Source organism: Podarcis bocagei (genome assembly GCF_964188305.1).
Source record: "Podarcis bocagei genome assembly, chromosome: 7".
In the NCBI taxonomy this organism is placed as follows: domain Eukaryota; kingdom Metazoa; phylum Chordata; class Lepidosauria; order Squamata; family Lacertidae; genus Podarcis; species Podarcis bocagei.
Genome location: NC_138132.1, coordinates 84126321 through 84145419, shown reverse-complemented (window position 1 = coordinate 84145419; position 19099 = coordinate 84126321). Strand labels below are relative to the sequence as shown.

General features: G+C 51.5%; 1 protein-coding gene across 6 annotated transcripts in view; it reads right to left on the bottom strand.

The window, feature by feature from the left end:
• CROCC (ciliary rootlet coiled-coil, rootletin) overlaps positions 1 to 19099 on the bottom strand; it is an 83479-nt gene that overhangs the window by 10051 nt on the left and 54329 nt on the right. For all 6 annotated transcript variants that reach the window (XM_081202872.1, XM_081202869.1, XM_081202870.1 and 3 more), the window contains 11 exons: positions 18804 to 18983; positions 18025 to 18159; positions 16161 to 16304; positions 15022 to 15260; positions 14366 to 14525; positions 9476 to 9643; positions 7562 to 7946; positions 5613 to 5803; positions 5340 to 5460; positions 4278 to 4441; positions 1292 to 1507 (listed from right to left, as the gene is read on the bottom strand). In XM_081202872.1, coding sequence (XP_081058998.1) covers positions 1292 to 1507; positions 4278 to 4441; positions 5340 to 5460; positions 5613 to 5803; positions 7562 to 7946; positions 9476 to 9643; positions 14366 to 14525; positions 15022 to 15260; positions 16161 to 16304; positions 18025 to 18159; positions 18804 to 18983 — 2103 coding nt within the window. The remainder of the gene's footprint in view (positions 1 to 1291; positions 1508 to 4277; positions 4442 to 5339; positions 5461 to 5612; positions 5804 to 7561; positions 7947 to 9475; positions 9644 to 14365; positions 14526 to 15021; positions 15261 to 16160; positions 16305 to 18024; positions 18160 to 18803; positions 18984 to 19099) is intronic.

Genomic DNA, 19099 nt, shown 5'->3' with positions numbered 1-19099 from the left:
GAAAGGTGATGGCAGAGAGAGAGAGATGGCTGCCTGCCCTGTGCTTTTTGTCATTACCTGCACAGGTGAGGCCACACCCACCTCTGGTCACATGCGGAGGAAGTCCGTCCCCAGGAAGTTTACCTGCTTGCTGGACAGACATCCCTCCCCATGTTTCTAACATGTACACTCTAGGAATGTTGTCATTGACTGCTCCTGTGTTTACATCCCACAAGAATTAACTATACAACCTTTAGAAGACACCTGAAGGAAGCCCTGTATAGTGAAGTGTTTTTTTTATAAAAAAAATTAATGTTTTATTATGTTTTTATATGCAGTGGTACCTCGGGTTAAGAACTTAATTCGTTCTGGAGGTCCGTTCTTAACCTGAAACTGTTCTTAACCTGAGGTACCACTAATGGGGCCTCCCACTGCCGCCGTGCGATTTCTGTTCTCATCCTGAAGCAAAGTTCTTAATCCAAGGTACTATTTCTGGTTTAGTGGAGTCTGTAACCTGAAGCGTCTGTAACCTGAGGTACCACTGTATATTGGAAGCCACCCAGAGGGGCTGGGGCTACCTAGTCAAATAGGTGGGCTAGAAGGAGGAGGAGGAGGAAGAGGTATTTATACGCTGCCCATCTCGCTGGGCTTCCCCAGCCACTCTGGGCAGCTACCAACAGAATATTAAAAACACGATAAAACATCAAACATTACGAACTTCCCTAAACAGGGATGCCTTCAGGTGTCTTCTAAAAGTCAGATAGTTGTTTATTTCCTTGACATCTGATGGGAGGGCATTCCACAGGGCGGGCGCCACTACTGAGAAGGCTCCCTGCCTGATTCCCTGTAACTTCGCTTCTCACAGGGAAGGAGGGAATTGCCACAAGGCCCTCGGAGCTGGACCTCAGTGTCCGGGCTGGAAGATGGGGGTGGAGACGCTCCTTCAGGTATACTGGGCAGAGGCCGTTTGAATAGGACGTCCCTATTTTCTTTGGAGAAACGTTGGAGGGTATAGAAGCCCAACGGCTCTTGAGAGGTGGCAGCCAAAGAAATCCTCTTCCCCGCTTGCCGGTCGCATGTCCTGTCCACAAACTGTGGCCAAGCAGAGCCGGCTGCCACCTCCTGTGATCGCAAGAAGCCTTCCAGGCTCTGACCATGGAGGTCCTGGGTTCAACCCCAGAAGCACCTGCAAGAGGGACGGGGAAAGCTGAACCCCTACCCTGCCCACCCAGCCACCCTCCTCTCAGAGGCCCCAGAGAGCAGCTGCTGCCAGTCCAGGCAAGGCTGATCAGGATGGCTTGAGGGGGGTCACCTGTCTCTGCAGGATGTCGATTCTGTCATGCAGCCCCTGGATCTCCGCCTCGCGGTCGCTCAGCACCAGCTTGGACCTCTGCAGCTCGCCCTCCAGCGACCGCCTCAGGAGCTCCAGCTTGGTGCTACGGCTCTCAGAGGCATCCAGGATGTCTTTGAGGCGACGCTTCTCCAGCTCCAGCTTGGCCTCGCCGGCCTTCATCTTGCCGATCTTCTCCTGAGGGAAGAAGAGAGGAGGGAGAGGGCGGCCACTGCCAGTTGCCTCAGGCCTTTTCTGAGGAAACTGGCCGGGTTGAAGAAGCCCCAGCAGAGGGAACAGAGAGCTTAGAGCAGGGGTAGGCAACCGAAGGGCCGTGGGCTGGATGCGGCCCAATTGCCTTCTCAATCCGGCCTGCGGACGGTCCGGGAATCGGCGTGTTTTTACATGAGTAGAATGTGTCATTTTATTTAAAATGCATCTCTGGGTTATTTTGGGGGCATAGGAATTCGTTCTTCTTCTTTTTTCCCCAAAATATAGTCCGGCCCACCACATGGTCTGAGAGATGGTGGACCGGCCCACGGCTGAAAAAGGTTGCTGACCCCTGGCTTAGAGGGAATGAAAACCTGCTGAGAGGCAGAACTGGACAGCAGGCCAAACAGCGTTTGGGGGGGGGCACAGAGGGGTCCAAGAGCTGCGCTTTGCCAGGGTCTTCTTGCTCCTCTCAGCCAATGGCTTCTGAGGGTCTCTCTGGCAACTCTGAAGGACTCCAGAGGAATCCCAATGATAATTTGGGGCTCTGGGCTTCATCTGCATTCATTGCCTTAGAATTTGCCTCCTTTTCCCCATTGGGAACGATATGCTTCCTTTCACTTTTCCTCTGCATAAATTATTGCTCTTTTTATGGCGGATGGGGGGGTCAGTGGTTTCAAGGAGGTGCCTAAGACACAAAAACTTCCGGCAATTCCCTCAGTCCTGAGGGAAAACTCTTTTCCTCTAAATTTGCCTCCTTTCCTCCGAGAATTTGGGCATCTCACATTTGTCTGGGGAGGAAATGACCTGGAATAGGACTCCCCCCCCCCTTCACACACACAAAAAGGTAAAGGTAAAGGACCCCTGACAGTTCAGTCCAGTCATGAACGACTCTGGGGTTGCAGCGCTCATCTCGCTTTACTGGCCGAGGGAGTGTTTGTCCGCAGACAGTTTATCCGGGTCATGTGGCCAGCATAACTAAGCTGCTTCTGGCGAAACCAGTGCATGGAAACGCCGTTTACCTTCCTGCCGGAGCGGTACCTATTTATCTACTTGCACTTTGACGTGCTCTCGAACTGCTAGGTTGGCAGGAGCAGGGACCGAGCAAAGGGAGCTCACCCCGTAGCAGGGATTCGAACCGCCGACCTTTTTATTGGTAAGCCCTAGGCTCAGTGATTTAGACCACAGCGCCACCCACGTCCCTTGTTTCACACCCACAACTACATGGTTAAAAACCTCCAGTGTTAACCATGCCAAGCAGGGGGGGAAGGCAGCCTTGAAAACAACCATTTTCTTCTCATCTGGCCATATTGGCGATTAATTATCCCCACCAGCACTCAAGAGATTTCACTGCTCTCCTCCAGCCAAATTACCTCACCCACACAAGTGCCACCCTTTCCACAGAGAAGCCAGGACCAGCTCCAGGCACGGAAAAGCACTCTGCACACGCTCAGTGGCACTTTAAAAACAAAACAAAACCCCACACCTTCTTCTTGTATCAACAGTTTTCAGAGCAGTTCAAGTATCACGCGGGAACATTTCACTAGAATTTGACCAGCTCAGCAACATTCACCAAGAAAGAATGTCTCTTCTGAGCCAACATTTAAGCAAATGTTTTCTAGCATTTTATTAGGCATTAGTCACACGCTTTAGTGCCCCCCCATGCCTCCTGCTCCTTTCTCCCCATCCCCTCATGGCTCCCCCCATCGCATGGGGACCCCTTCTTCCAACTCTCAACCCAAGAAAAGGGAACAGCAGCCTCCTTCTCTACGAGAAACGGTGCCAAGCTCAGGGAGAGCACGACTGGTGGCCCAAACCTGAGCTGGACCTGCTGCTGCTGCTGCTCGCCCCCCTCTCCCTCATCAGCTCAGCCTATTCCTTGGCCTCTGCCAGGCCCCTTGGCAGCCACCCAACTTTGTTCCTTGATCGGAGCAAAATTTACACGAGGCTTAGTTTGGTCAGAATTGAGTATACACTTTCAGAGTTAACGCTAAATACATTACTTCCGGTCAATGAACCACCATAGCTGCTAGACGGCCATGGCTTTTTAGACTCATCTACCCAGACGCGGGTGGCGCTGTGGGTTAAACCACAGAACCTAGGACTTGCCTATCAGAAGGTTGGCAGTTCGAATCCCCGCGACGGGGTGAGCTCCCGTTGCTCGGTCCCTGCTCCTGTCAACCTAGCAGTTCGAAAGCACGCCAGTGCAAGTAAATAAATAGGTACCGCTCCGGCGGGAAGGTAAACGGCGTTTCCGTGCCCTGCTCTGGTTTGCCAGAAGCGGCTTAGTCATGCTGGCCACATGACCCAGAAGCTGTATGCCGGCTCCCTCGGCCAATAAAGCGAGATCAGCGTGACAACCCCAGATCTGCCACAACTGGACCTAATGGTCAGGGGTCCCTTTACCTTTACCCAGATATTATCTGAAACCAAAGCGGCATGTTGGTTGTCAGATGTGGAGTTCTCCCCCGGCTCTCCTACCCCACCAGAGGAGTAACCCACACAGATCAGCTGACGGCTAAGCCTTGTGTGTGTAAAATGACCCCTCCTAGCCCATCCAGTGATGGACCTGGTGACTGGGGAGGGAGCTTCAAGTCCACTGTCCGTCCCCCCACCCCCTAAGTTTTGCTGCCAGGACCAAAACTGAGTCCTTCCAGGAGTGAGGAGGGCGGACAGCAGAGGTGGAGCTCACAGACCGACCTTCTGCCGGCACCTTCCTCACCCTGCGGTCCCGCTTCCCTGCCTAGCGCGGCCTCACCTGGGTGGCCCTGCGCTCGCTGTCAGCCGCCTGCAGGCTCCGCTCCAATGCGGCCAGCCTGTCCGCCAGGGCCTTGCGTTCCCTTTCGTTCCGGCGCAGGGTCTCCTCCTGCTGCATCAGGGCCGCCTGGGCACTGCTCAGCTTCCCGTCCGCACTGCGCCTCCCTGCGGAGGAGGAAAGAGGGCAGAGCGCTCAGCGGGCAGAGGCAGGGCAAGGCAGGGCTTGGGACCCTTGAAATCTCCCCTAGAAATCTCCATCTTGGTGGAAAGCAATTACACATCACGGCATGGAGCTCCCAGTGACTCAGGAGAGTCAGCAAATCCCGCCCCCCCAATCTCTCAGCAGGAAATGGCGTCACCCACCCCAGTCCCTTAAGGCTGATGAGTAGAAAGAGACCTCCTTTGCCCCACCCCACCCCCTCACATGGGCTCCATCCTGCCACATTCTGCTAGGTCCTTAAGGCCAGGCCAGGCAGATTCATGACCCAGCTCCTCTTAGATAGGGGGCACCCCACACTTCACTTCCCCAGTGGGAAATGCAGTTTAACGGCTTAGCTGATGTTTTCTTAAACCCACCCCCCTTGCTCTGCGTACAAAACTCGGGAGGGGGTGTTATTCAAGGGAACCTTTGAAAAAAACCACCACAGAAACGAGGCTGGTGGTGATTAGGGCTGGGTGATATATCAATATATCATCCAAAAGGGATTTGAAATCCGTAATGTGATATCGGTTTCATAGCTTCTGACCTGGCAATATATCATGAATCACGGCGTTTGTGTGTGCTGTGCAAAAATCACAATGTGGGGAAAACCATGAAGCCAGCCAATTCCTCTACACAGCTTCATCCTTATTTCAGACATTGCGATATATCAGCATATTGCAATGTTCAGCTGGTGATACAAAGTTGAATACCAACTCCACTCTTATTTCAGACACTGCAAAATATCAGCATACTGCAATGTTCAGCTCGTGATCTATCGCGACGTTGGAAACCAGATATCGCCCAGCCCTAAGGGTGACACAGCAGAGTAGACAGAGACCTCCGACCCCACCTCTGACCCACCTTCATCGCATTCGGCCACCTGCTTTTGCAGCTGCTGCACTCGAGTCACAGCGACGTCCCGCTCGGCCTCCATCTCTGCCAGCTGGCCGTTCAAGGTGCCCAGCTGGGAACGGGCTTCGTCCTGGACCCCAAGGAGGACGGACGGGAAGGGGGAGAGGAAGGGAGGAAGAACAACAAGGCAACTGGCTGTCAGGATCTGAGCATGGAGGGGCCCACGAAGGCTCAGAACCTCGTGGGAAAGCAGAGATCCACCCGCCCCTGCGCCAGCCATACCCGCTCTCGCTGCGTCTCCCTCAGTTCTTGCAGGAAGTCCCGGAGCGCAGAGCGCACCACCTCTGGGTCGATGTCGGCTACCAGCTGCTCACTCCGACTGGGGGAGCCAGCAAGCTCCGGGGAGAGAGGGCGGGAGGCCAAGCTGCCTGCCTGTGGTGTGGGGCTGCCTGGCCCGTCTGCGGTGACATCCCCTAGAAAGAGAAAGCGTGAAGGTTGTGGAAGAAAGGGGTTAAGTTTACTGCATTTACTGTATTAAAAGAAAATATTATGAAAATGATGTATAGATGGTACTTAACCCCGGCGAAACTAGCAAATATGCATCATACGAATAATAACTTACGTTGGAAATGTAAAGAAAAAGAAGGTACTTTCTATCAGATGTGGTGGAGGTGTCCTAAGGTGAAAGACTTCTGGGAAAAGATTTATAATGAGTTGAAAAAAATGTTGAAAAATACATTTATTAAGAAACCAGAAGCCTTTCTACTTGGAATAATAGGATTGGAATTGTCCAAAAAAGATGTTAGATTGTTTTTGTATGCCACTACAGCAGCAAGACTTTTATTAGCCAAAAATTGGAAATCACAAGAGATACCAACAATAGAAGAATGGCAGATGAAGATGTTGGACTTTATGGAGCTCACCGACCTGACTGGAAGACTCCGCAACCAGAAAGAAGAGGAGACACAAGAGGATTGGAAGAAATTTAAAGAATATTTAGCTAAATATTGTAATATAAGATAAAGAGAAAATTCTTGGAAGTAATAAATAGGCTTAGGGGTAGAATAAGAATATGTGTAAGTAAATATTAAGGATGAGAATATTAATAAAGAAGATGAGGTTAGTAAAGGAAAGGAGTTAATATTATTAGAAATATGAATTTGGAGAACAGGTGATATAATGAAATTCAGTGATTTGAGGCAGTTGGTTATCAATGTATTGAAATTATGGATGTGAAGTACAGTGGTACCCCGCAAGACGAACGCCTCGGAAGACGAAAAACTCACTAGACAAAGGAGTTTTTCGTTTTCTTAGCCACTTCGCAAGACGCATTTCCCTATGGGCTTGCTTCGCAAAACGAAGCTTGCCCCGCAAGCTCCGGGGATAGCGGGGAAGCGCAGCGCGTCTTCCCTGCTGTCCCCGGACCTCTTTTGAAGCAAGGGGCGGCGGGGAGAAGATCACTTCTCCCCGTTGCCAGCCCCGCAATCTCCGGGGACAGAGGGGAAGGCACGCGCACCTTCCCCTCTCTCCCCGAACCCCTTTTGAACCAAGGGGCGGCAACGGGGAGAAGCGATCTTCTCCCCTCCGCCCCTTGCTTCAAAAGAGGGGACAGAGGGGAAGGCGCACGCACCTTCCCCTCTCTCCCCGGACCCCTTTTGAACCAAGGGGCGGCAACGGGGAGAAGCGATCTTCTCCCCTCCACCCCTTGCTTCAAAAGAGGGGACAGAGGGGAAGGCGCACGCACCTTCCCCTCTCTCCCCGGACCCCTTTTGAACCAAGGGGCGGCAACGGGGAGAAGCGATCTTCTCCCCGCCGCCCCTTGCTTTAAACAGGTCCGGGGACAGAGGGGAAGGCGCGTTGCGCTTCCCCTCTGTCCCCGGACGGTCTCCATAGGAACGCATTGAGTGATTTTCAATGCATTCCTATGGGAAACCGTGCTTCGCAAGACGAAAAACTTGCAAGAAGAAAAAACTTGCGGAACGAATTAATTTCGTCTTGCGAGGCACCACTGTAATAATTCTCTTTTGTGTTCTTTCTTTCTGTCTTGTATGTTTTGATATGTTTTGTAACTTTTTCTTTCTGTGATAATTATGAAAATCAATAAAAAAAATTGATTAAAAGAGAGAGAGAAAGTGTTAAGGAAGTGGCTGCCAGTGTCAAAAAGCCGCCAAGATCTCAGCGAAAGGCCAGTGGACAGTGGATCTACCCTCCCCTCAGAGTGTGGTACTTACCTTTCGGGGGGGAGAAGAGCCTCTTGGGGGAGCCGCCACGGGCCCTGAAGGCAGGGCTTGGGGCGCGGCCCCCATGGCCGATGCCCATTGTGCGCCGGAGGGCCGAGTGGAGGCGGCCCAGCTTGAACTCCACGTCGCGCTTCAGGCCCTCCACGCGGGCGAGCTCTGCTTCCAGGCCATGGACCCGTCCTTCGGAGGCGCTCAGCCGCAGGCTCAGCTCAGCCCCCTCGGCCTGCGCCTTCTCCAGCTTGATCTCCAGGTTGCGGCCGTTGTCCATCAGCTTCTTCTCGTTGCCGCGGGCCTCCTCCAGGCTCCCCAGAAGGCCCCTCTCCCGCAGGCGGAACTCGCCCTCCAAGTCCACGATCTTCCTCTGCAGGTTGAGGAGCTGGCGAGGAGGGAAGAAGAGGCACAGGCTGGGCAAGCATATCAACCGCCCCAGACTCTGTGTTCACCATCAGAGGCCCTTCTTTGTGTGCCTCCTCCAGGTGAGGTCTGGAAGGTGGCAACACGAGGCGGGGCCTTTTCTGCAGTGGCTCCCCGTTTGTGGAACACTCTCCCCAGGGAGGCTCTCCCAGCGCCTTCATTACATATATTCAGGCGCCTGGAGAAACCAGGCCTTTGGCGGATTAATATCCTACAGCCTTTTAAATATGTCCGTGGGACGGTTGGGTTATTGTTTTGTTGTCTTGGTTTAATTATTTACTGGTGTATTTTATTCTGTGAACTGCCTTGAGATCTTTGGATGAGGGGCGCGGTATATAAATTTAATAAATAAAATAAAATAAGTCTGCTGGGGGCCACATACAAGAAGTGGGCAGAGTCAGAGGCAAAGAAGTGCTCCCAGCTTCAGTTTTCACCAGAGGAACCTCAGAGTAAAACTGTTAGTCTTGTGCAGGTCTACTCAGAAGTAATCTCCTAAATAAGCGCAACAAGCAACTAAGAGGGAGGGATGCAGTCCATCCCCCCTTAGTCAGTGGTAGGGCTGACAGAATGAGCCAATAATTTTATAAGTGGTGTGCCCTTGTTTCTCAGTTTGATCCTTTTACATGGTTGGGTCTGTTTTGTGGTCTTTTATGTCATTACTTGTTACCGATTATAATTTAGTAATTATTTACTGTAATCGTTAAGTGCAAACTGCTTAGTTATTACTTGCTGATATTTAATTTTACTGTTTACTATGCTATTCTAAGTGATCACTGGATATTGCTTTGTTCCGTGTGAGTTGCTTTTTTAAAGTTATATTTTTATTGTGACTTTTTTGAATTGGATCAGATAGCTATTAGGAGTGTGATCTGTGCTATTCTGTTGTTTCTTCGGCTCGAAATCCGCCTTGTGTATAGTAATACAGAAAGGCGGGATACAAATAAAAAAACGAAATGAAAGGAAGTGCACATGACAGGTCAGAAACGGAGCTTTCATCCAAGGGCACCCTGAAGGCTGGGCTCAGGTCAATCACACTCTGCCGTGGGAATTTGCCATATACAGTGGTGCCTCGCAAGACGAAAAGAATCCGTTCTGTGATTCTCTTCGTCTAGCGGTTTTTTCGTCTTGCGAAGCAAGCCCATTGACGGATTAGCGGATTAGCGCTATTAGCGGCTTTTAGCGGCTTATCGGATCAGCTGATAAGCGGCTTAGCGGCTTAGAAAAAGGGGGGAGGGGAAAAAACCCCGCAGGAACTCGCAAGACATTTTCGTCTTGCGAAGCAAGCCCATAGGAGATTCGTTTTGCGAAGCACCTCCAAAACGGAAAACTCTTTCGTCTAGCGAGTTTTCCGTCTTGCGAGGCATTCGTCTTGCGGGGCACCACTGTATCAAGGTCCCAGGAAGCAGCGCCCACCCCAAAAGAGCTTGAGGGGATTTCCTGGCTGCCCAGGACAATGCCCAGTTGCAAAAGATTTGCAGGCCAGGCCCTCACCTCCTTCCGGGTCGACTCCCGTGTGGCTTCACTCTCCACGATCTTCTGCTTGAGGCTGAAAGACTCCCTCCTGCTCTCCTCGTCCCGCTGCTCATCCAGGGCCACCCGGGCCTGAAGCTCAGCCACTTCTTGGCTCTTCTTGGTGTTTTCGCTGTCAAGCATCTTGACCTGTGCAAAGGGCGACAAAGGGAGGGGTCCTGGTTCTTGCAAGCTGAGAAAGAGCGAAGGGGGTGGACCCGGAGGTGGACGGGCCCTTGTCTTTTCAGAGGGGCAGAAGGAGGTTCGAGAGGGAAGGAGGATGTGGCGCTGCAGCAGGCTGCCGCCATTCGCGGCTCATTTCGGCCTGTGGAAAACAGGTCCTGCAGGCTCCTGAACAGTTTCCAAAGCCTGCCAAACCTATCGGAGCCAAAGGCGGAACAAGCTTCCGAAACATCTTCCACAGCGCTCTTGGAAGCTAGCTGTCTCCAACCAGATAAACAGAGAGAAGGTGGGTGGAGGGAGGGAGAGAGATTCAGAAACAAAAACAAAAAAGGCATGCAGGTGGCGCTGTGGGTTAAACCACAGAGCCTAGGGCTTCCCAATCAGAAGGTGAGCGGTTCGAATCCCTGCCATGGGGTGAGCTCCCATTGCTTGGTCCCTGCTCTTGCCCACCTAGCAGTTCAAAAGCACGTCAAAGTGCAAGTAGATAAATAGGTACCGCTCCGGCGGGAAGGTAAACAGCGTTTCTGTGCGCTGCTCTGGTTCGCCAGAAGCGGCTTAGTCATGCTGGCCACATGACCCGGAAGCTGTACGCCGGCTCCCTCGGCCATTAAAGCGAGATGAGCGCCGCAACCCCAGAGTCGGTCACGACTGGACCTAATGGTCAGGGGTCCCTTTACCTTTTAAGGCTGGGTAAATTCTGGTTTTCAACACTGTGATATATCACCAGCTAAACATCACGATATACCGATATATCACGATGCCTGAAATAAGGATGGAGCTATGTAGAGGCATTGGCTGGCTTCACGGTTTTCCCCACATCGTGATTTTCTGCTCTTGTGAGAGACCTGAGGCGGCAGAGTTAAAGGGACTGCAGGAATCAACAGAAGCATTGGTGGTTTCCCCCACATTGCGGTTTTTGCATAGCACACACACACACACATCATGATTTGCAACATATTGCCAGGCCAAAAATTAGGAAACCGATACCACTATGTGGACTTCAAACCAGTTTCAGATGATATATCGCCCAGCCCTAGCAGCGGCATGAAAACGTGAGAAAGAGAACTGGGGAAGAGAAGAGAGAACGCGTCAAGGAGGAGGGAGCAAGAAATAGGGGGGTGATGGAGCCCCACAGTGAATGACCTGGAACCCCCACATTCAGGCACTACATCTAACAAGATGGCTGTCTAATACTTTTGTTCTAATTACCCATGTACAGTGGTGCCCCGCAAGACGAATGCCTCGCAAGACGGAAAACTCGCTAGACGAAGAGAATCACAGAACGGATTCTTTTCGTCTTGCGAGGCACCACTGTACTATCAAACTTCCAATCCAACCAGAAAACCTAAAAAATTGATTCTGAGAGACATGCTCATTATAGACTATGCACCAGGGATCCCATTTAACACCAGAACAGAAACGAAAACCATCAGCTGAGCCCATTGATCAACTTCAAACTTCTAAGCAGCAGCCCAAGGATGGCAGCCAAGGCAGCAAAACTCTCTGGGAGACGAGACGATTGCCAGTTTCCTTCTCACTGAGCTCACTGCCCAACTGGATAAGCCGAGAGACGAGATCTAAGGCAAGATCTAACCTTAGAGTTAAAAGCACCTTTGACCCCGATCGAGAAAAGACTCGACATGGCAGAAACCCAGGTCTCTGATGTCCCAAAGACTGCAAATGAAGCTCTAAACTCAGGAATCAGACAGATGGGGGAAATCAATCAACGAGGAGCCAAAACTAGAGAGAGAAAGCTTTGTCTGAAGGAAGCAAGCAATAATTCTCTCCAATGTGAGAGGCCTACCAGAATCTCTGGAAGACCAAGATTTACTTCCTTTTATGATTTCCTGGTTTAATCATATGTTCCCTAATCTTTTTTTTTTATATAAGATATTTATTGAGATTTTCAAAGTGTTACAAAATAAAATAAAAGCAGAAGAAAATACAAAATAAAAATAGTTAACAAAGTAGAAAAAGAAAAAAATAACAAACCCCTTCCAACCATACGAATGCAAATTCAAAAATAAGAAAAAGATACAGAAAAAAATATAAAAATACACCACAAACAATTAAGAACATTTAAAAACAAATTCATTATTCTTCAATCCTCAACTGTCATTACCTACTTTCTTTGACCTCCTCCTCCTCCCTTTCTTTGTATCCTAGTTATTAATTATCCCAGCAAATCCTTTCCATATTTCATAATATTCTGTCATTACATTACCCTAAACTGTTTTAATCTTATCTTTCTATAGAAAAATAAACCTTAAAGCTTAAAACTTAAATCTTATCCTTACCAACTTCTCATAACCATAATATTCTTTCATAATTCTTTAAACATCTTTACTAAAGCCGAGTAATTTCATTCCAACATTTTTCTGACATTCATCAATTTTATAAAACAGTTCTAATGGTAAAAAAAAGAAATACAAACAGATCCAATCTTCATCCAACGTCCCTTCCATATGTTCCCTAATCTTAAGCTTAATGCCAGGGTTAGCCGACAGAGCAGGCCAGCACTTCCAAACTGTCAACAGCAGGTCCAGAGTCATTATTTTTGAACTTCCCTGCTTTTCTACTAAGGAGACCATTTTAAAAGAACTTTCTACACTTGACGGTCTGGAATGGGAGGGCCAAAATACACCTATTATGCAGGATTTGTGTCTGGCAACCTTAAATCACAGGCGTGCCTTTAAAACCTATACAGAAAAATGCTGGAATGTACTATAGATGGGGCTACCCATTCAACCCGACAGTGCCGCTGGAAGGGGTACAATGTGAAGCATCAACCCGCAAGGAGGCAAGACAACTCATGAGCGTGCTAAAACTGTCTGTAATGAACAACCTCGAAGCCAGCACCCATGATTCAGACCCATCAACAATGTTCTACGTTGGCAGGAGCTGCAAGATTGCCCCAAAACATCTCAAAAGCGCTGCTTTCAGTGCACTGAAACCCACCATGTCCCAGGAATCGGAAGAGGGTATGTATGGGCAATCTATCTGGAAGATATTTGCATTTTGAGGAGATAGTGCTCTAACATGGTTATCATTCCTGTTCCTGTTTGCTTCCCCCCCTAAGCTCTTTGATGGCTGAAAAACAGCCTTTAATTTCCTAGTCCTAATCTGTTGGAAGGACGTGGGTGGCGCTGTGGTCTAAACCACAGAGCCTAGGACTTGCCGATCAGAAGGTTGGCGGTTCGAATCCCCGTGACAGGGTGAGCTCCCGTTGCTTAGTCCCTGCTCCTGCCCACCTAGCAGTTCAAAAGCACGTCAAAGTGGAAGTAGATAAATAGATACCGCTCCGGCGGGAAGGTAAACGGCGTTTCCATGCGCTGCTCTGGTTTCGCCAGAAGCAGCTTAGTCAAGCTGGCCACATGACCCGGAAAAACTGTCTGCGGACAAATGCCAGCTCCCTCAGCCAATAAAGCGAGATGAGTGCCGCAACTCCAGAGTTATTCATGATTGGACTTAACTGTCAGGGGTCCTTTACCTTTACCTTTTTAATCTGTTGGAAGGTAGTGATATTGCTGAGTACAGTGGTACCTCGGGTTACAGATGCTTCAGGTTACAGACTCCACTAACCCAGAAATAGTACCTCGGGTTAAGAACTTTGCTTCAGGATGAGAACAGAAATTGCGCAGCGGCAGCGGGAGGCCCCATTAGCTAAAGTGGTACCTCAGGTTAAGAACAGTTTCAGGTTAAGAACGGACCTCCAGAACGAATTAAGTTCTTAACCCGAGGTACCACTGTACCTTCTTTTGATGTTGGACATTGTTGAAGAAAGTGAGGTATTGGAAGAGGTGGCTAATGAATAATTTGTTCGTAGCTGGTAGCACATAGGCAGTCAGGCAAACCACACAGGTTAGCTATCTATAAATCAGATGGTGTTGGGCCAAGTTCTGAGAAGCTCCTGCACAGACTGATCGATCGCAGGGCCATGCAAACTAAGGCTACCTGGGGGAGTCGTTTCTCTGCTTCTTGAGGGCTTCCAAGTGGCATATCGAAGTGCTTGCTTGGTAATGTATACAATGCTTGCTGTTTAGAATAAAATCTTTAACCTTCTCACTCACTTGTGTTTGTATTGCCTCTGAATCTCATTTTAAAAGAGCCGCATTTGGCAAGACATACTGTATTTTTCGCTCCATAAGACACACTTTTTTCCTCCTAGAAAGTAAGGGGAAATGTCTGTGCGTCTTATGGAGCGAATGTGTGGTCGATCGCTGGCTCCTTTTCTGGCCTCACCCCCTTGCCCAGGCCTCCATTGTTGAATGTTCTGCAGACGGAGGCTGTTTGTTTCCCCAGCAACATGGGACTGGCTGATTAGATTATCTGTCTGGAAACTGTAGAAAGGGCTCCCTTTCCTTTCCTAAAGAAGCTGCAGAACTGTGACTTGAACCCCATAAAAACAGGATTTTTTCTGTTGAGCAAAGTAAGCTCAACAACTTTGAGCTGATCCTCAAGAAAGGGGGGCTTTCCCCCTTTCCTCCTCTAAAAACTAGGTGCGTCTTATGGTCAGGTGTGTCTTATGGAGCAAAAAATATGGTAAATTGGCCAGAGCAGTAGTCCACAGAATACCTTTGCATCAACTAACTGTGCACCTGCTGTCTCTTCCCACCCAGTGGAAAGGGAGGCTGAGTTGTGGCTCCCACTTCCCTGGCAGCCCCTCCCCTCTCCCGTGCCAGGCCTTACCTGCCGCCGCAGCTCCTGCAGTTCCCGGCGGGCCTCCAGCCGCGAACGCTCCACATCCTGGAGGCTGCTGCGGAGGTCGGCTGCCTCCTTGCCCACAGCTGCCCGGGCCTCCTCCAAGATGGCGACTTTCTGCTCCTTCTCCTCGTTGGCCCGCTTCAAACTGGAGGCAAGCAGAGAGGAGGGGTGTTTGGATGCCAGCGATGTGGTCCTTCCTGCCCCCAGGGGGAGAGGCCCAGGAATCAACCACCAAGATGGAGCCAAGCTGCGAAGCTATCACATGTTTCCTCCATCCACTCCGTGGAACTGACTTTGCCATTATGCCCCTTTTACAGTCAAAGAACCGAGGCCGAGAGACACCATGTGGGGTGGAGGAAGAGATTAAATCTGTGGCAGAGGTGGGATTTAGGCAGTCAAATCCTGCCCCCCCTCCATTCTCCCCTTCCCTGGAGCAGAAGGCAGCAGGGCAGTGGCGTAGCGTGGGTTGTCAGCACCCGGGGCAAGGCAAGTAATTTGCGCCCCCTAACCCGTGGGTTTTAGCACTCGGGGTAGGGGCAGAGAGCTGCGAGTGCGAGCGCCCCCCAGATGTTGCGCCCAGTGCGGCCGGCCCCCCTGCACCCCCCACGCTACGCCACTGCAGCAGGGTCCTCTCTCCCCACCTGACGCGCTCGCTCTCGGCCCTCTTCACAGCAACGCGCAGCTCCCCATTGGACCTCTGCAGGGCCTCCTTCTCCTTGGCCTCATCGCTCAGGCTCCTCCGCAGGTCCACGGCCTCCTTGCGCTGAGCCTCCAGGGCCTCGTGGGCCTCCCGCGACTTGCGGTGCGCTTCCAGCAGCTCCCGGCGGGTCTGGTCCCTCGCGTCCTCCACCATCTGCACCTGCATCTTCAGCTCCTCCACCTGGCCAGGAAGAGGATGGAGCAAAGAGCCAGAGTTGGGCTCCTGCCAGGAATTCTGAGGCTGTCTGAAGTGGGAGGGCAGGAGTGTGGGGAGCTGCCTTATGCAGGGTTAGGCCCTCAGCCTGTCCACCTCTGCTGTGATGGGCAGCGGCAGGTGCTCTCCTGGGTTCAGGCAAGGGCTTGAACCCGGGGCCTTCTGCATGCAGTGCAAAGCAGCTGCTCCACTGAAGGGGTAACAGACCTCCTGCAGAATAATGGTGGGATAACCAGCCTCACATAACCAGCATGCTTAAGTCTAATTAATGCATGAAGGGGTTAATGCCATAGAGTAAGCTGCCTTGCCAGGCTTAGCAATGTCCATTGCCCTCACCTTGGGAGGAAATAGGTACCGTATTTTTTGCACCATAACACTCACTTTTTTCCTCCTAGAAAGTAAGGGGAAATGTCTGTGCGTGTTATGGAGCGAATGCCTACGGATGACAGGGGGATCTGCTGCAGTCGTGAGCAGAGGATCCATGGTTACAGCCTGCACCAAAAAAATCACGCACCCACTGTTGCCTGGGGCCACAATGGTGCAAAAACATGGTTACAAAGCATGGATCCACATGGATCCTCAGGATTTTTGCATTGGGCCACCCCAAACTCACCGTCAGATCACATGTCTGTGGCTGCAGCATGAACCACAAAAATCATACATCCACTCGTTTAGAATATTCGTTTAGAATATTTTTTTTCTTGTTTTCCTCCTCTCAAAACTATGTGCGTGTTATGGTCAGGTGCGTGTTATAGAGCGAAAAATACGGTGTTTTGGTCTTCCCCAGACTATCAGAGCAGCTCAGGGGGTGGTGTTATTGTCACTGACTCTCAATGAAGGCCTCCCTCCCTCCCATCGCCCCCTCACCTCGCGGAGGGCCGACTCTCGCTGCTTCATCAGATCCCTGGCCTGTTCGTGGAGGACCTTCACCTCCCGTTCGTGGCCCATAATGGCCTCCTCAAACTGGGCACGCAGGCCCCGCAGCTCCGAGTTCAAGGCGTTGATGGTGCTCTGCAACAAGGCGAAGAAATGGAGCTCTCTGGCCTAGAAGACGTGCCCCCCACCCCTCAGCAGCCAGGCACCATTTTGTCTTGGTAACGGAGATAGGGAAGAATATTCCACAGGGAGAAAATACAGAAAAGGCCATGGAGGAAGAGGCCTGAACAAAGCTCCACAGAGCTTCTGCTTTTGGCTTATCCTTGCATAACGCTCCATATGCTACCAGCCAGGGTGGGCTTGCATGCGGTGCTATTTTTCTAGAAAAGGAGGTGCCGGAACTCACCACGAACACCTCCCTTGTTCTCTTATAGTGGCAATGGCACCCAACTAAGTTCCGGCTTTAAAAAAGAAGAAGCTTGTATGCAACACAGGATGAAGCACCAGGCAAAGGGTGCGACCTCCTGAGAAACTCAGATCATGCTTAGAACAATAAAGGAAAAGATGGAGCAAGTTTCTAGCCCTCAGTGTCGAAAGCAAGTTGGAAACATCTGCTTTCACGTCTGCTGTCGAAAAGGGAGAGGCAAAATAAAGCTTCCAGCAGCACAGGGCGCTGCAGAGGCGCTCAGTATGCAGATGACACCCAGCTCTACCTCTCCTATAAATCAGAACCAGTGAAGGCGGTGAAGGTCCTGTGTGAGTGCCTGGAGGCAGTTGGAGGATGGATGGCGGCTAACAGATTGAGGTTGAATCCGGACAAGACAGAAGTACTGTTTTTGGGGGACAGGAGGCGGGCAGGTGTGGAGGATTCCCTGGTCCTGAATGGGGTAACTGTGCCCCTGAAGGACCAGGTGTGCAGCCTGGGAGTCATTTTGGACTCACAGCTGTCCATGGAGGCACAGGTTAACTCTGTGTCCAGGGCAGCTGTCTACCAGCTCCATCTGGTACGCAGAATGAGACCCTACCTGCCCGCAGACTGTCTCACCAGAGTGGTGCATGCTCTAGTTATCTCCTGCTTGGACTACTGCGACGCGCTCTACGTGGGGCTACCTTTGAAGGTGACCCGGAAACTGCAATTAATCCAGAATGCGGCAGCTAGACTGGTGACTGGGAGTGGCCGCCGGGACCACATAACACCGGTTCTGAGAGATCTGCATTGGCTCCCAGTACGTTTCCGAGCATGATTCAAAGTGTTGGTGCTGACCTTGAAAGCCCTAAACGGCCTCGGTCCTGTATACCTGAAGGAGCGTCTCCACCCCCATCGTTCAGCCCGGACACTGAGATCCGGCGCCGAGGGCCTTCTGGCGGTTCCCTCATTGAGAGAAGTGAGGCTACAGGGAACCAGACAGAGGGCCTTCTCGGTAGTGGCGCCCGCCCTGTGGAACGCCCTCCCATCAGATGTCAAAGAGATAAATAATTACCTGACATTCAGAAGACATCTTAAGGCAGCCCTGTTCAGGGAAGTTTTTAATATGTAACACTGTACTGTTTTTAACACTGATTGGGAGCCGCCCAGAGTGGCTGGGGAAACTCAGCCAGATGGGCAGGGTATAAATAATAAATTATTATTATTACAGAGCTCCTTGCTCCAGGAAAAAGTTGTGTATGGGGTGGGGGGGAATGAGGGGTTCAGAAAAAAACCAAAAGTACAATTCGAGCCTGCCCCATTCACCTAAGCTGAGCCAGGTTGCAGGAGCTGGCCCTTCGTGGTGCAAATATTGCCCGCCTGCTTCCACACACATTTGTTCTCCATCAGACAGCCCCCCCCCCCGACCCTGACTCTGCCACCGCCTACCCGCTCTTGCTCCTGTAGACTCTGAGCGTCTCGCTTGTGCCTCTCTGCCTCCAGGCTGACGCTGGCCAGGCTCTGTTGCACCCCTGAAAGCTTCTCCAGGAGAATGGCCTTCTCCGACTCCTTGAGAGAGAGCGCCTGGGGGCAAGGAGGCGAGGGAGTCAGTAGTGGCCTCTGGAGCAGCAGGGAGACCCACTGGGGAGCCGCATCTCCACTCTTGTAGCCCTCCTGCGCACAGAGGGAGGCTCAACGCCACAACTGCCACATTGGCGGAACAGCGAATCATGCAAATTTGACGCCTCGGTGGTCTCTGGAGCTAGGTGGGCTGTTTCTTTCTCCACCCCAAAGCCTTGGGCTATGGCCAGTGAGGAGAGGCACCAGGCAAGGTTCCTCTGTGGTAAGATTGGGTGTCCTGCTTTGGGGAATTTACAGTGTGTGGGGAGTCTTGCAGAGCTGGCAGTAGACTGGGGCCTTGCACCCAGTGGCATAGCATGGGTTGCCAGGGCCCGGGGCCATGCAGAGCGGGGTGGTGGGGTAAACAGATGGAGCGTGCATGCATATTCAACTGCCTAAAAGAAGAATTGTTCCATTGCCTGGTGAGGTCGCTTCCTGCTTCGCACGGAGGAGCCATGTGATGGAAGCGTACAACTTTAATACAGCGGCACCGGGTGTTGAAATTTTGCACCCCTAAGAATTTTGCACCCGGGGCAGCCTCCTCCATGGGCCCCCCATGCTACGCCACTGCTTGCACCTCCTTCCTTCCCCGTCCCCCAGACTTTCACCTGCTGCTTCTCATTCTCGGCCAGAAGGAGTCCCTCGTCCCGCTCCTGCTGGAGGCTGGTGATCTCCTCGCTCAGCTCCTCCTTCTCCGCCTCGTGGCGGGCCAGGATCTCCTCGCGCTCTTGGCTCAGCCGCTGCAGCATCTCCTCGCGCTCTGCTTCCAGCTCCAGGCGCAGCGCCTCCTGCCAGGCCGACAGGGTGAAGAAGCTCAGGAGTGGACCCTCCCCTCCCCATGTGGACAAGGAGATGGGGGCCCCCAGCACCCATAGCAAGGCCTCCGCCACAGCCAAGTTTCAAT